A 16,019-nucleotide genomic window follows, 5' to 3' on the forward strand; every position below is an offset into this window, starting at 1 on the left:
TCCAGAAAATTATGTCATGGCTTTAGAAGCTTCTGATAGGCTAATTGACATAATTGAAGTCAATTGGAGGTGTACCTGTGGACGTATTTCAAGGCCTACCTTCAAACTCAGTACCTCTTTGCTTGACATCATGGGAAAATCAATATCAAAATCCTATATCGACATAACCTGAAAGGCCACTCGGCAAGGAATAAGCCACTGCTCCAAAACCGCCATAAAAAAAGCCAGACTACGGTTTGCAACTGCACATGGGGACAAAGATCGTACTTTTTGCAGAAATGTCCTCTGGTCTGATGAAACAAAAATAGAACTGTTTGGCCATAATGACCATCGTTATGTTTGGAGGAAAAAGGGGGAGGCTTGCAAGCTGAAGAACACCATCCCAACCGTGAAGCACTGAGGTTGCGGCATCATGGGGCGGCAGGGTAGCCTAGTGGTTAGAGCGTTGGCCGAAAGGTTGCAAGTTCAAATCTGTCGTTCTGCCCCTGAACAAGGCAGTTAACCCACTCTTCCTAGGCCGTCATTGAAAATAACAATTTGTTCTTAACTGACTTGCCTAGTTAAATAAAGGTAAAAATAAATAGAAATTGTGGGGGTGCTTTGCTGCAGGAGGGACTGGTGTACTTCACAAAATAGATGGCATCATGAGGAAAGAAAATTGTGGATTTATTGAAGCAACATCTCAAGACATCAGTCAGGAAGTTAAAGCTTGGTCGCAAATGGGTCTTCCAAATGGACAATGCCCCCAAGCGTACTTCCAAAGTTGTGGCAAAATGGCTTAAGGACAACAAATTCAAGGTATTGGAGTGGCCACCACAATGCCCTGACCTCAATCCCATAGAAAATTTGTGGGCAGAACTGAAAAAGCGTGTGTGAGCAAGGAGGCCTACAAACCTGACTCAGTTACACCAGTTCTGTCAGGAGGAATGTGCCAAAATCCACCCAACTTATTGTGGGAAGCTTGTGGAAGGCTACCCAAAACGTTTGACCCAAGTTAAAGAATTTATAGGCAATGCTACCAAATACTCATTGAGTGTATGTAAACTTCTGACCCACTGGGAATGTGATGAAAGAAATAAAAGCTGAAATAAATCCTTCTCTCTACTATTCTTCTGACATTTCACATTCTTAAAATAAAGTGGTGATCTAAGAGAGGGAATTTTTACTAGGATTACATGTCAGGAATTGTGAAAAACTGAGTTTAAATGTATTTGGCTAAGGTTTATGTGAACTTCCGACTTCCACTGTATCTGTGACCAACAGATGCATATCTGTATTCACAGTCATGTGAAATCCATAGATTAGGGCCTAATGAATTCATTTTTTTTGACTGATTGCCTTATATGAACTGTAACTCTTTGAAATTGTTGCACGTTGCGTTTATATTTTTGTTCAGTGTATATGGTGCTTTTTTGAGATCTCCTAGTTGTGCCGTTGATGAACTAAAGCGAGCACATTAAGTTGTTTTGTTTGGAACACAACCTGATTCCCCGCCATCACAGAATTACTGTTTACACAATGCAAAACTTGACCATTATCAATCGCAATCTTGGTCAGGTGGGCATCATTTGAAAGCTTGTTCTATTGCCAACATGACTAGCAAAGTTATAAAATACAATCTCGCAGTGTTAGGTTTTCAGAAGGAAATTCAGAGAAACAGATCGTAAACAATTTTGTTTTCAGTGCATTCAGGTGCGTGTGCCGCGGCAAATTTTCTTCACAATAGACAAACATAGGCTCGTTCTTTTCAGAACAACCAATGGTATAACAGCATGTCATCTTGTAGCTGTACATCAAACATAGTGATCACAAACGTTGACACTGTATATGAGATGAGCTTTATGATATGGAAATGTGAAGTGCACATTTGGACTCGTAGGTGTTTGGCTTGCTTGTATGACATCAAAGCAGTATTTGTTATAATTCCTTAACGTCTCATCTTTCAAAATACATTGGGTCCTCTTAATTTACGGCATTTTCCTTCACTCCGACAACAAAAAATTTGCAAAAGTTTACCAATTAGCAGGAGGGATGCGGCAACATTTTATTGCGTGCGGTGCTCATGTTCAGAACGGCTATCGGTCAAAACCCATACAGTGCTGTGAAGCGCAGTCTGAGCTCTGACGTCAACCGACTCCAGGATGCTGGCCTTCTAGGCAGAGTTGCAAAGAGAAAGCCGTATCTCAGACTGGCCAATAAAAATAAAATATTAAGTTGGGGGAAAAGAACACAGCCAATGGACAGAGGACCTCTGCCTAGAAGGCCAGCATCCCGGAGTCGCCTCTTCACTGTTGTTGTTGAGACTGGTGTTTTGCGGGTACTATTTAATGAAGCTGCCAGTTGAGGGCTTGTGAGGCGTCTGTTTCTCAAACTAGACACTCAAATGTATTTGTCCTCTTGCTCAGTTGTGCACCGGGGCCTCCCACTCATCCCACTCCAGTTTGCGCTGTTCTGTGAAGGGAGTAGTACACATTGTTGTACGAGATCTTCAGTTTCTTGGCAATTTCTCACATGGAATAGCCTTAATTTCTCAGAACAAGAATATACTGATGAGTTTCAGAAGAAAGTGCTTTGTTTCTGGCCATTTTGAGCCTATAATCGAACCCACAAATGCTGATACTCAACTAGTCTAAAGAAGGCCAGTTTTATTGCTTCTTTAATCAGACTAACAGTTTTCAGCTGTGCTAACATAATTGCAAATTAGTTTCCTAATGATCAATTAGCCTTTTAAAATGATGAACTTGGATTAGCTAACACAAAGTGCCATTGGAACACAGTACAAAAAAAGTATGAATGTATGTACTTGTAAGTCGCTCTGGATAAGAGCGTCTGCTAAATGACTTAAATGTAAATGTAAAACACAGGAGTGAACGTTGCTGAAAATGGGCCTCTGTATGCCTATGTAGATATTCCATTAAAAAAATCTGCCGTTTCCAGCTACAATAGGCATTTACAACATGAACAATGTCTACATTGTATTTCTAATCAATTTGATGTTATTTTAATTGACAAAAAATTTGCTTTTCTTTCAAAAACATGGACATTTCTGTGACTCCACACTTTTGAAGGGGTATGTGTGTGTGTGTATATATATATATATATATATATATATGTGTATATACAGAATATGCACACAAATAAAAATAAAATGTCTCTTTCCCAGACGTCATGGTGCTGATTGCGTCCATCTCTGTGCTGGCGGCTGGAACCCAGGGGAATGTCTTTGCTACTTCTGCCATCAGGAGTTTGAGGTTCCTGCAGATCTTGCGCATGATCCGGATGGACCGCCGCGGAGGCACCTGGAAACTCCTGGGATCTGTTGTTTACGCTCACAGCAAGGTAAGAAATGACTGGGCGGGTGCTTGCCTGTGTGCGTACACGTGTATCTATGTGTGCACGTGTGTGAGATTTGATTCATTGAACTGATGCATGTACCTCGCCACTCCAATCTGGCTCTTTGCCCGCATTGCAGCATGTTTCAATAAATCCAATATCTGGACTTGAGCTTCCACAGACAAGTCAAGTCAACCTATACCACATGTCAAGTGTTTTTATCCAAGTTCATTGATCACACTGCCATATGACTGTCCCCTCCCCCTAACCAGATTGATTGACAGGCTGCTCAAACAACCAATAGAAACATTACGGCTCTCAGATTGTTCTACTACACCCGTAGCACAGAAAACAGCACACTCATCACCGAGCTCTCCACGAGACATCCTGTGACCAATCCCATACCCAGTATGACTAAATGTACCCTCCAATTTGTCAAAAGCTCGTGAAGCTTAGGTTTGTATTCCAAATTGCATCTTATTCCATATGTAGTGCACTATTTTTGACCAGGACCCATATGGCTTTGGTAAAAAGTAGTACATCATATAGAGAATAGGGTGCCATTCGGGACACACTCTTGGTCTGATAAATGGAGCACTCTCAATTGGGAATTAAGAGTGTCTCCCTCTCCCAGTCCCAAAGATGCATAGCAGCAGAATCCCCATAGAGAGCCAGAGAGAAAGAGCAGAGGGCGGTGATGTGCAGAGAACCTAAAGGGATCTTCTGTTAGAGGAGTGTCAGGTTAAAATGGATCAGGTCCGGAGTCTGACACAGGCAGAAGCCGAAGCGGCCATGGACTATTTCCTCTTATTGAATTTGGTTCGTCACACCGTGTCTTTCTTCTGCCTTCCTGTGAGATCGAACAGCTAGATTGCTGTGCAGCCTTGTCGTGATCTAATATATTAACAATGATGAAGGCAGTGTGTTTTTACTGTAAGTTGATCTTTAACAGAGCCTTGGGATTGAGTATGAGCAGAATGCACCAAGGCAAGTGGTTGGGAGTGTTCTTACTGGTGTTCTGTCTAAGCTTATAGCATATTGTTGCTAATTGATTACCTCATAATATACAGTGCATTCGGAAAGTATTCAGACCCCTTCCCTTTTTCCACATTTTGTTACATTACATCCTTATTCTAAAATAAATGAATTTTATTTATAATGACAAAGCGAAAACAGGTTTAGACATTTTTGCAAATGTATTAAAAATAGAAAACATTAATACCTTATTTACTTAAGTATTCAGACCTTTTGCTATGAGACTCGAAATTGAGCTCAGGTGCATCCTGTTTCTATTGATCATCCTTCAGATGTTTCTACAACTTGATTGGAGTCCACCTGTGGTAAATTCAATTGATTGGACATGATTTGGAAAGGCACACACCTGTCTATATAAGATCCCACAGTTGACAGTGCATGTCAGAGCAAAAACCAAGCCATGAGGTCGAAGAAATTGTCCATAGAGATCTGAGACAGGATTGTGTAGAGGCACAGATCTGGGGAAGGGTGCCAAAACATTTCTACAGCATTGAAGGTCCCCAAGAACACAGTGGCCTCCATCATTCTTAAATGGAAGAAGTTTGGAACCACCAAGACTCTTCCTAGAGCTGGCCGCCCGGCCAAACTGAACAATCGGGGGAGAAGGACCTTGGTCAGGGAGGTGACCAAGAACCCAATGGTCACTCTGACAGAGTTCCAAAGTTCCTCTGGAGACAGGAGAACCTTCCATGTTGCTATGTGCACAATAGCAAAGTTCAGCGGAGTTAGGAGACGAGAAAACATCTCTTGCCTTAATTGTCTAAGAAAGGTGAGAAGAGAGGAAATCCAAACTTAATTAGGTCTATAATCAATAGCTTAACTGTTAAATGTGCCTGGCTCTATAAATCATCCATATATATCTATATAGCGACAGATCCTACTCATGTTGCCTGTTTGAGTGTTTGTTTAATAGCCTACTGATATCTTTGCTATGCCTCTCTAGTATTATTTATAATTTATTTAGTGTTTTAAAAAAACTATTAATAATAATAATCCACATTTTTATTGATCGACTTATTGCTATTATTGTTATGATCATCATTTATTATTATTATAATAATAATAATAATAAGTAATGTCATTGTCATTAGTAGGCTTAAAATAGCAGCCTTGTATAACCACCATCGAGCTCTAGGCCTAAGAGTGCATCCTGTTTAGTCTTAAAACAAAGTGCATTCGGAAAGTATTCAGACCCCTTGACCTTTTCCACATTTTGTTATGTTGCAACCTTATCCTAAAATGGTTTAAATCGTTTTTTCCCCTCATCTATATACACACAATACCCCATAACGGTATTCATTAATCTGTTTAGCAAATGTATAAAATATTAAAAACTAAAATAATATTTACATAAGTATTCAGACCCTTTACTGAGTACTTTGTTGAAGCACATTTGGCAGCAATTACAGCTTTGAGTCTTCTTGGGTATGATGCTACAAGCTTGGCAAACCTGTATTTGGGCAGTTTCTCCCATTCTTCTCTGCAGATCCTCTCAAGCTCTGTCAGGTTGGATGGGGAGCGTCGCTGCACAGATATTCTCAGGTCTCTCCAGAGATGTTTGATCGGGTTCAAGTCCCGGCTCTAGCTGGGCCACTCAATGACATTCAGAGACTTTTCCCGAAGCCACTCCTGCGTTGTCTTGGCTGTGTGCTTAGAGTCGTTGTCTTGTTGGACGGTGAACCTTCGCCCCAGTCTGAGGTCATGAGCGCTCTAAAGCAGGTTTTCATCAAGGATCTCTCTGTACTTTGCTCCGTTCATCTTTGCCTCGATCCTGACAATTCTCCCAGTCCCTGCCACTGAAACACATCCCCACAGCACGATGCTGCCACCATCATGCTTCACCGTAGGGATAGTGCCAGGTTTTCTCCAGACGTGATGCTTGGCATAAAGGCCAAAGAGTTCAATCTTGGTTTCATCAGACCGGAGAATCTTGTCAGACACAATCCTGTCTCGGAGCTCTGCAGACAATTCCTTCGACCTCATGGCTTGGCTTTTGCTCTGACATGCACTGTCAACTGTGGGACCTTATATTGACAGGTGTGTGCACATTTACCACAGGTGGACTCAATCAAGTTGTAAAAACATCTCAATGGAAACAGGATGCACCTGAGCTCAATTTCGAGTCTCATTGCAAAGGACCTGAAATACTTATGTAAATAAGGTATTTCTGTTTTATATTTTTTATAAATTTGCAAGCAATTAATAAAACCTGTTTTCACTTTGTCATTATGGGGTATTGTGTGTAGATTGATGAGGATTTATTTTATTTAATACATTTTAGAATAAGGCTGTATCTTAACAAAATGTGGAAAAAGTCATGGGGTTTGAATACTTTCCGAATGCACTGTATTTTTCAATACTTATTATATAGGCTACAGTACTGTATCAATCAATCATTCATTCGTTCATGTCGTCATACAGGATACGAGTCATTCAGGATTTGAAATACAATCAAGCGACCCTTGAATAATTAGTGTAAACAATAAATAAACAGTTCCATTTCAGAAATTACATTCACGAATGATTGGAACTACTTTTAGTCTGCTTACAACAGACTCACTGGTACACTTATGATTTATTTAGTGTTATTTACATTGTTCCAAACGGTCCGAAAAATTATATTGTAATCTAACAGCACCTGTTTGACCCACAACGCTTGCTCCTTACCTTCTTTTTCTTGATCTCCAGTATCTTTCCACAGCTATTCAAATGTATTACACACATCTGACTTCACCTTTTGCCTCCTGAGCAACCAGTGAACATCCCCCTGTTTCGAGTTTATTTGTCACATCCTCTGTATCCATTTTGCTGTCACGTGTGTTCGGAGTTTGTTATAACCAATTTATTGATGTGATTATGATCTGCTATAGGTCAGGTCCTATTCCTCACGTGCATGTGATGGATGCATGTTTCACGTAAATAGAGCAAGGGTTGAGGGATTAGGGAATGTTAAAGAAATTAGGGATTTCGGTAACAGAACTTTTCAGTCAGAATTGGCTGTAATTTTGTTGCATCTTCAGCAACGGACGATAAACACTGATGTTCTGTGGTTGTCGCTGCAGTAGGGAGGAGAGAGAGCCAACGGGTGCTAGTCACAGTCACTTGCTGTCATTTTTTAACATAGTGCAGCAAGTCTGAGCCCGACCCGGTACAATCAAATTAATTGCGGTCGGACTCCCTCTAGTCATTTCTGTGTTTTAATTATTTAATCAAACAGTGCGCTTAAAGCATCAGACAAGCTCGGTACATGTATTTGATTAAAACACATAGGGTGGGTCTATATATGGAAAAATACATGTTTTCAAGTTTAGTCCAATTGATTGGTCGAAAGAACAGACGACTCTCAGTCGAGCAATATTTGTTTTAGTCAGGGACATCCCTAATTGCTAGACAGCCATTTTCCATAGATTTTCAAGCCAATTCAAGTCAAAACTGTAACTAGGCCACTCAGGAATATTCAATGTATTCTTGGTAAGCAACTCCAGTGTAGATATGGCCTTGTGTTTTAGATTATTGTCCAACTAAAAGGTGAATTTGTCTCCCAGTGTCTTTTGAAAAGCAGACAACCAGGTTTTCCTCTCGGATTTAGCCTGTGCTTAGCTTTATTCCATTTAGTTTTATCCTAAAAAGTGCCTTGTTGCAGACAGAATGCCTGTTTTGGAATATATTTATTCTGTACAGGCTTCCTTTTTATCATTCTGTCATTTAGGTTAGTACTGTGGATTAACTACAATGTTGATCCATCCTCAGTTTTCTCATATCACAACCATTTAAACTCTGTAACTGTTTTAAAATCACCATTGACCTCATGGTGAAATCCCTAAGCAGTTTCTTTCCTACCCAGCAACGGAGTTACGAAGGATACCTGTATCTTTATAATGATTTGGTGTATTTATACACCATCCAAAGCTTAATTAATTACCATTATCACCATGCTGAAAGGGATTTTCATTGTCTGCTTTTTGTGTTTGTTTTACACATTTACCAATCGTTGGCCTTCTTTGTGAGGCATTGAAAAACTTACCTGGTTGAATCTATGCTTAAAATGCTCTACCTTACAGATAACTGTATGTGTGGGGTACAGAGAGAGGGTAGTTATTCAAAAATAATGTTAACCACTATTATTGAACATGGAATGAGTCCATGCAACTTATTATGTGATTTGTTAAGCACATTTTTATTCCTGAACTTATTTAGGCATACCATAACAAAGGGGTTGAATACTTATTGACTCAATCATTTCAGCTTTACATTTTTTATTAATTCCTAACATTTCTTCAAACAAAATTCCACTTGGCCATTATAGGGTATTGTGTGTAGATCAGTGACACATTAAATCTCAATTTAATCCTTTTAAAATTCAGGTTGTAACATAACAACAAAATGTGGAAAAACTAAAGAGGTTTCAATTCTTTCTGAACGCACCGTAGACTATATGATCTATCAATGACTGATGCAGGCTCTCTTACACTTTGTGTCCTCACAAACCTGGTACAGAATTCCACGTGAACCAGCCCAGAAAGTGGAGGCTATTTTTAGCCCAACTAATTCTGTTGCTTGTTCGTTTTCGTCTTCTCAGCAGTTTCCCGTCTTTTCTAAACCAGCGCTTGCCGCATGGGGAATAGGGAAGCTGTTGTGTCAGTGAGAAAAACCCAGTACATTTCTATCTTTAACAAATTGATGATCATCTTGGGTAGCGGTGTATTTTGCATTGTAAACATTGTTTAAATATGCAGAAGTTTGGACTTGATTAAGAGTGAGTTAAAATTGTACGTTGGTTGTTAGTCACTGTCTAAAGCGTGTGTAAAGTAAATTTTTCTCACTTTTGAAGAGTTTCTTCTGTGATAAGTTCCTTTTTTCTGACTTGCTTTTTGTTAAAATATATAGTATCATCTTTATCACTTAGTCTTATTTATTTACCCAAGCAGATATTAATATTACATCTTCTAATATGAAACCGCATAAATAAAGTTATGAGCCAGCTTCTTTCCTCAAGACAACCAATATTCCAAACACAAATAGTACAAAAACGTGTCCTTTTTAGGTGTAAAAAAAGAATCGCAACTCTGCCAACACTGAAGGAATAAGCCAGGGAATCAGGGATAATTATCCACCATGTCTGTCTCTGTGATGTTGAGCTGCGCCTATTTCCGCACAGCCATCTGTCAGGGTCATGACTATTTTGCCACATTGATGTTTCACGTTCAGGGATGCCCCCTCAATCAGTCGTTCTTTCCTCTCTCTCTCACGCTCTCTCTGTTTCTCTCTCTCTTTCTCCATCTCCATCTCATCCCCATCTCTCTGTCACTTATTCTGCCTCTGTCTCTCTCCCTTTCGCTTACCTCCTCCCTCTCTCTCCATCTCATCCCCAATTCTGTCTCTTTATCTCTCTCCTCCCTGTGTTTAAATATGGACAACAGTGGCATCAGGGGAGCTGCCTCAGCAGCCGGAATGATAGATAATGCCAGGGAATGCCCATTCTCTTTGAAGAGGGGCAGAGTGCCCATTTCTCAGAGTAGCCAACCGCAGTGTTTCCTTGTGTTGACCTCGGCACCAGTCAGTCCCTCAAACAAAGTGGACCTGATACTCTATCAACCACTGGATCTTTTATTACCAAATTATACCCTGACATATTTCTAGGTTACCACATTTGCTGGATTGAAAAACACATTTGGTCTCAAAGAATTTCCTGTGGTACAAAATCTGACTTTCAGTTGATGTATTTTGGGTTTACGGACAGGTTTTTATCATGTTAGTTGCTGCTCAGTGATGCTCAATAAAAGGGTTGTTTATCATCAATAGTAAAGCGTTGAGTTTTACAGCACTTTGACAATTGATATTGACCTTCATTTCCCTCATGTAGGAACTTCCCTAAATGAGGTATTTACTTCTAAATCTTATTCTTTGGGTTGACCGTTTTATTGAAGGACATGGTCCCTCTGTGTATGTGAGTTGTAGGTCAAACCTATTACATCAGGTTGTTCTTATATTGATTAATCAATGGACGAATAGTGTTTACTATACCGTGTACACTGAGTGCACAAAACATTAGGAACACCTTCCAAATATTGAGTTGCACCCCCTTTTGGCCTCAGAACAGACTCAATTTGTCGGGGCATGGACTCTACAAGGTGTAGAAAGCATTCCACAGTGATGCTGCCCCATGTTGACTCCAATGCTTCCCACACGTGTCAAGTTGGCTGGATGTCCTTTGGGTGGTTGACCATTCTTGAAACACACGGGAAACGGTTGAGCGTGAGAAACCCAGCAGTGTTGCAGTTCTTGAGACTCAAACCGGTGTTCCTGGCACCTACTACCATACCCCGTTCAAAGGCACTTCAATATTTTGTCCTCTGAATGGCACAATCCATGTCTCAATTGTCTCGAGGATTAAAAATCCTTCTTTAACCTGTCTCCTGCCCTTCACCTACACTGATTGTAGTGGATTTAACAAGTGACATCAAGAAGGGATCATAGCTTTCACCTGGTCAGTCCATGTCATGGAAAGAGCAGGTGTTCCTAAGGTTTTGTACACTCAGTGTATAACGTCATGTAGCTGTGGCATTCTGTTCTCTCAATATTTGATCACGTAGGTGAATATAACAGTGATAAAATGTATAAGTTACATCAATTGTTTTGGGACATGATACGGTGTGTGCAATAAATACTTTCATACACATTTGGGACTGGTGTTGGGAACACTTGGAGATGTTGAACTGTCCATATAGACTATAGGAACTCATTTTTAGTGTATGGCTCCTCTGGCAATTTCATTCAATTATAAATCCAATGTAACCACACTGCCGTCCTCTTGTTCCATACAACCATTTTTTTTAAATTACTTTGTATCCCTTTCCACTCACAGCCGGTGTCATCCCATAAAGCGTTTAAAATGGCAGATTTTGTCACTGATAAGTGCCTCAATTGGAATGCAGTGGCTGTACAGTACCTCCATTCCTCCCGCTGATTAGGCAACTTTTACACATTTTGTTGTTGTGAGGGAAACGCTGTAAATCAATGTGTTCTGAAAGGTGACACGTTGAGGATTATAAGAAATACCATACAAACAAACCACACCCCCCCGTTAGTCCAAATGTGCACTTCACTTTTCCTTAGTGTAAATCACATGAGCTTTTAAATATCAACATTTATGATCGCTATGTTTGATCCACAGTTACAAGGATGACATGCAGAATGCATGTGCTTTTTATAGTTCTTCTTTTAGAAACATTTAAATTCGGCCCTCTCCAAATAGGCCGATTTCCACGAGTGTAAAAGTTTAAGTTAATATTGCTTTGGTATTCTGGTCATAACATAAATATGCAATACCTGGCATCTATTGATTTGATAAAGCAAGGTTTTCCTTCATGAAGGAGCTACAGTATATTGTTTAGTCCATCCTGACACCTTGACTTTTTGCAGGAGCTGATCACAGCGTGGTACATTGGCTTCCTCTGCCTCATCCTGGCGTCCTTCCTGGTTTACCTGGCAGAGAAAGAGGACAACGACCAGTTTGAGACCTACGCAGACGCGCTGTGGTGGGGCCTGGTAAGTCATCACTCTAAGCCTTGTCTCACTGGTCCTCACAAACCACGCTCAGCAGTTGTTAATAGGACAATGTTAGCATGTCCCAAAAAAACACTCAGTGGCTGGAAAGGAGATTGTCAGCAGGTCCCACAAAACACTCAGCACTCATTTTTATAAGATAATTTCTGCGGGTCTCCACAAAACATTCAACGCTTGTTTAAAGCCAAATATCTGCGTGTCCCCATAAAAATATCCAGTGCTTAGTGCTTGACAGAAGAATTTCATCAGGTCCCCACAAAACACCCAGCATTTCTTAATAGGATAATTTCTATGGGTCCTCCATAAAACACCCAGTATTTGTGTGAAATCGAAATCTAAAGGATATTAGTGTGATTCAACATGCCGTGGTATTTAACCCACTTGTGTCACAATTACCATGAAGTTGAATTACATTTAATAGCTCTTTTTTATTTAACTAGGCAAGTCAGTTTAGAACAAATTCTTATTTACAATGACGGCCAAACCCGGACAATGCTGGGCCATTTGTGTGCCGCCCTATGGGACTCCCAATCACAGCCTGGATTCAAATCAGGGACTGTAGTGACGCCTCTTGCACTGAGATGCAGTGTCTTAGACCGCTGTGCCACTCGGGAGCCCAGATGAAGAAACACTTTGAATATTGATAAAAGATGTAATTCAAGATGTCTGCCGATTGCCTTCTCAGATCACCCTGACTACCATTGGGTATGGAGACAAGTTTCCCATAACGTGGAACGGGCGTCTTCTGGCCGCAACCTTCACCTTGATTGGAGTGTCTTTCTTTGCACTTCCTGCAGTAAGTTAAAGACTTTTGATTTGTGAAGAAATGGCTGAGCTAACTTATTAATGTGCACTGAACGCAAGGAAATGGAGTGCTTATAGGAAACTCATGATGAGTGCCTGAAGCATCTGCAATTTGATAGTCAAGTGTTACTCTGAAGTAGTTCACTGGACTTGGCAATATTAATTGTGAATCGATAATGTTTTCCAAAGGCTTGTTGTTGTGACTAATGGTTTCTCTGTATCTTTAAGGGTATCTTGGGCTCTGGCTTTGCCTTGAAGGTCCAGGAACAACATCGACAAAAACACTTTGAGAAGCGGCGGAATCCTGCGGCAGGGCTTATTCAGGTGAACAAAGCAGGGCGCTTACCCACTCAAAAAAAAAAAAACATTTAGAGTGTTGGTATCCTGGTGGGGTACCTTAGACCATTACTGGGAATTTCACAATATACTCTTTGATCTACAAGAACTGAAAATGACGGTTTCAGGGTACGCTTTTCAAGACACGTTGTACATGATGTTACCATGCTCACTTGTTTATATGTCGCAAAAAGTTCCATGTGGCACACACCTTGTCACAATACCTGGTACTCTAGTCCTGGATCCTGGACCCACCTCTTAGTCAACTTCTATAATTCATTTTGGGCAGTATTCTTTTTTGGTTTTTACAAAAACCTAATACCCTTGCCTTTCTTGCACTGACACTCATGCTTGACTTTTCTGATAGCTGCTTTATTGAAAAGTTTTTCTTGCTAAGACTGGGATATGTGGTTGTCACACCTCGCTACCTTAAAGTAACTGTCCAGTATTTCCAGATTTCTATGAAATATGACCTATAATTAATTACAATACTAGTGAAATAGTTTTCCTTCCAAAAAGGTAAAACTGTACACGTAAAGATTTGTATGATCTCATTCATTTCAAAGCACTCTCAGAGCACCGAGATAGATAGCAGCAAAGTGAACATAAAGAAAACGCTGTATTCATTACCTACCCTTCAAAACCATGACCTGCTCTCTCCCTCGCGCGCACTTTCTATTTATCTTACTCCCATTCCCTCGCTCTCTCTATTTTTCTCTACCTCTTCCATGTATTATTCATCCATCTCTCTATCCTTCTCTATTTCATCTCTCTCTTTCTGTCTCTCTCTCTCTCCCCCCTCAGGCCGCGTGGCGCTTCTACGCCACCAATCTCACCCGGCCAGACCTGGAGTCGACTTGGGATTATTACGAGCGCACCGTGTCCGTGCCGATGTACAGGTATTGATCATATAGTAAATCAGCGCCTAGATTTACATTGGGCCTGTCTGCACCTCTCTAGTGTCCAGGATCGATCCCAGCTCTAACCTTTGCCCACTGTTTTTCCCCCTCAACCTGAAGGTTAATGAAGACGTCCAATCAGGATCTGCGTAGGGGCTAAAGGGCTGATGGATTCCTAGTCCAAGCCAATAGACATTTACCTAATTTATAATAATGAATTCCATTTATCAGCTTTTATCCGAAGTAACTCACAGCAACCATGCGCTACCAGCTCAACCACAAAGGACCATATGAATTCATTTCTAAAGCATGACATTATTATTATTATTATTATAGAAATACAGTGCCTTCAGAAAGTATTTAACCCCTTGACCTTTTCCATATTTTGTTGTTACGGCCTGAATATATGTGATAGAAGATAACTGAGAATATATAAACAACGTTGTAGTTACTCCACAATACTAACATATATGACAGAGTGAAAAGAAGGAAGCCTGCACAGAATAACAAGTATCACTGCAAACAGGACGCATGTTTTGTAAGGCACTAAAGTAATACTGCAAAGAATTAGGCAAAGAAATTACATTTTGTCCTGAATACAAAGTGCTATGTTTGGGGCAAATCCGTATAACATATTATTTGTCACATGCTTCGCAAACAACAGGTGTAGACTAACAGTGAAATGCTTACTTAGGGGCCCTTCCAAACAATTCAGATAAATAATTAAGAGAAATAATAATACAACGAATAAATACACAATGATAACTTGGCTATATGCACGGGGTGCAGTCGATGTGCAGGGGCATGAGGTAATTGAGGTAGATACAGTTGAAGTCGGAAGTTTACATACACCTTAGCCAAATAAATTGAAACTCCGTTTTTCACAATTCCTGACATTTAATCCTAGTAAAAATTCCCTGTCTTAGGTCAGTTAGGATCACCACTTTATTTTAAGAATGTGAAATGTCAGAAAAGTAGTAGAGAATCATTTATTTCAGCTTTTATTTCTTTCATCACATTCCCAGTGGGTCAGAAGTTTACATACACTCAATTAGTATTTGGTAGCATTGCCATTAAATTGTTTATCTTGGGTCAAACATTTCAGGTAGCCTTCCACAAGCTTACCACAATAGGTTGGGTGAATTTTGGCCCATTCCTCCTGACAGAGCTGGTGTAACTGAGTCAGGTTTGTAGGCTTCCTTGCTCGCACACGTTTTTCAGTTCTGCCCACACATTTTCTATAGGATTGAGGTCAGGGCTTTGTGATGGCCACTCTGATACCTTGACTTTGTTGTCCTTAAGCCATTTTGCCACAACTTTGGAAGTACGCTTGGGGTCATTGTCCATTTGGAAGACCCATTTGTGACCAAGCTTTAACTTCCTGACTGATGTCTTGAGATGTTGCTTCAATATTTCCACATAATTTTCTTTCCTCATGATGCCATCTATTTTGTGAAGTGCAGCAAAGCACCCCCACAACCCCCACAACTGCTTCACGGTTGGGATGGTGTTCTTCAGCTTGCAAGCATCCCCCTCCAAACATAATGATGGTCATTATGGCCAAACAACTGTATTTTTGTTTCATCAGATCAGAGGACATTTCTCCAAAAAGTGTGATCTTTGTCCCCATGTGCAGTTGCAAACCGTAGTCTGGCTTTTTTTTTGGCGGTTTTGAAGCAGTGGCTTCTTCCTTGCTGACCGGCCTTTCAGGTTATGTCGATATAGGACTTGTTTTACTGTGGATATAGATACCTTTGTACCTGTTTCCTCCAGCATCTTCACAAGGTTCTTTGCTGTTGTTCTGGGATTGATTTTCACTTTTCGCACCAAGTATGTTCATCACTAGGAGACAGAATGCGTCTTCTTCCTGAGCAGTATGACGGCTGCGTGGTCCCATGGTGTTTATTCTTGCGTACTATTGTTTGTACAGATGAACGTGGTACCTTCAGGCGTTTGGAAATTGCTCCCAAGGATGAACCAGACTTGTGGAGGTCTACAATTTTTTTCCTGGGGTCTTGGTTGATTTCTTTTGATTTTCCCATGATG

At 40.4% G+C, this 16,019-nt stretch overlaps 1 protein-coding gene across 1 annotated transcript in view; it reads left to right on the forward strand.

The window, feature by feature from the left end:
• LOC120022102 (potassium voltage-gated channel subfamily KQT member 2-like) overlaps positions 1-16,019 on the forward strand; it is a 91,667-nt gene that overhangs the window by 39,767 nt on the left and 35,881 nt on the right. Inside the window, exons 4-8 of the mRNA XM_038965928.1 lie at positions 3,164-3,339; positions 11,791-11,916; positions 12,620-12,730; positions 12,967-13,062; positions 13,879-13,973. Of these exons, the coding sequence (XP_038821856.1) occupies positions 3,164-3,339; positions 11,791-11,916; positions 12,620-12,730; positions 12,967-13,062; positions 13,879-13,973 (604 nt within the window). The remainder of the gene's footprint in view (positions 1-3,163; positions 3,340-11,790; positions 11,917-12,619; positions 12,731-12,966; positions 13,063-13,878; positions 13,974-16,019) is intronic.

Source organism: Salvelinus namaycush, chromosome 2, assembly GCF_016432855.1.
Source record: "Salvelinus namaycush isolate Seneca chromosome 2, SaNama_1.0, whole genome shotgun sequence".
Lineage (NCBI taxonomy): Eukaryota > Metazoa > Chordata > Actinopteri > Salmoniformes > Salmonidae > Salvelinus > Salvelinus namaycush.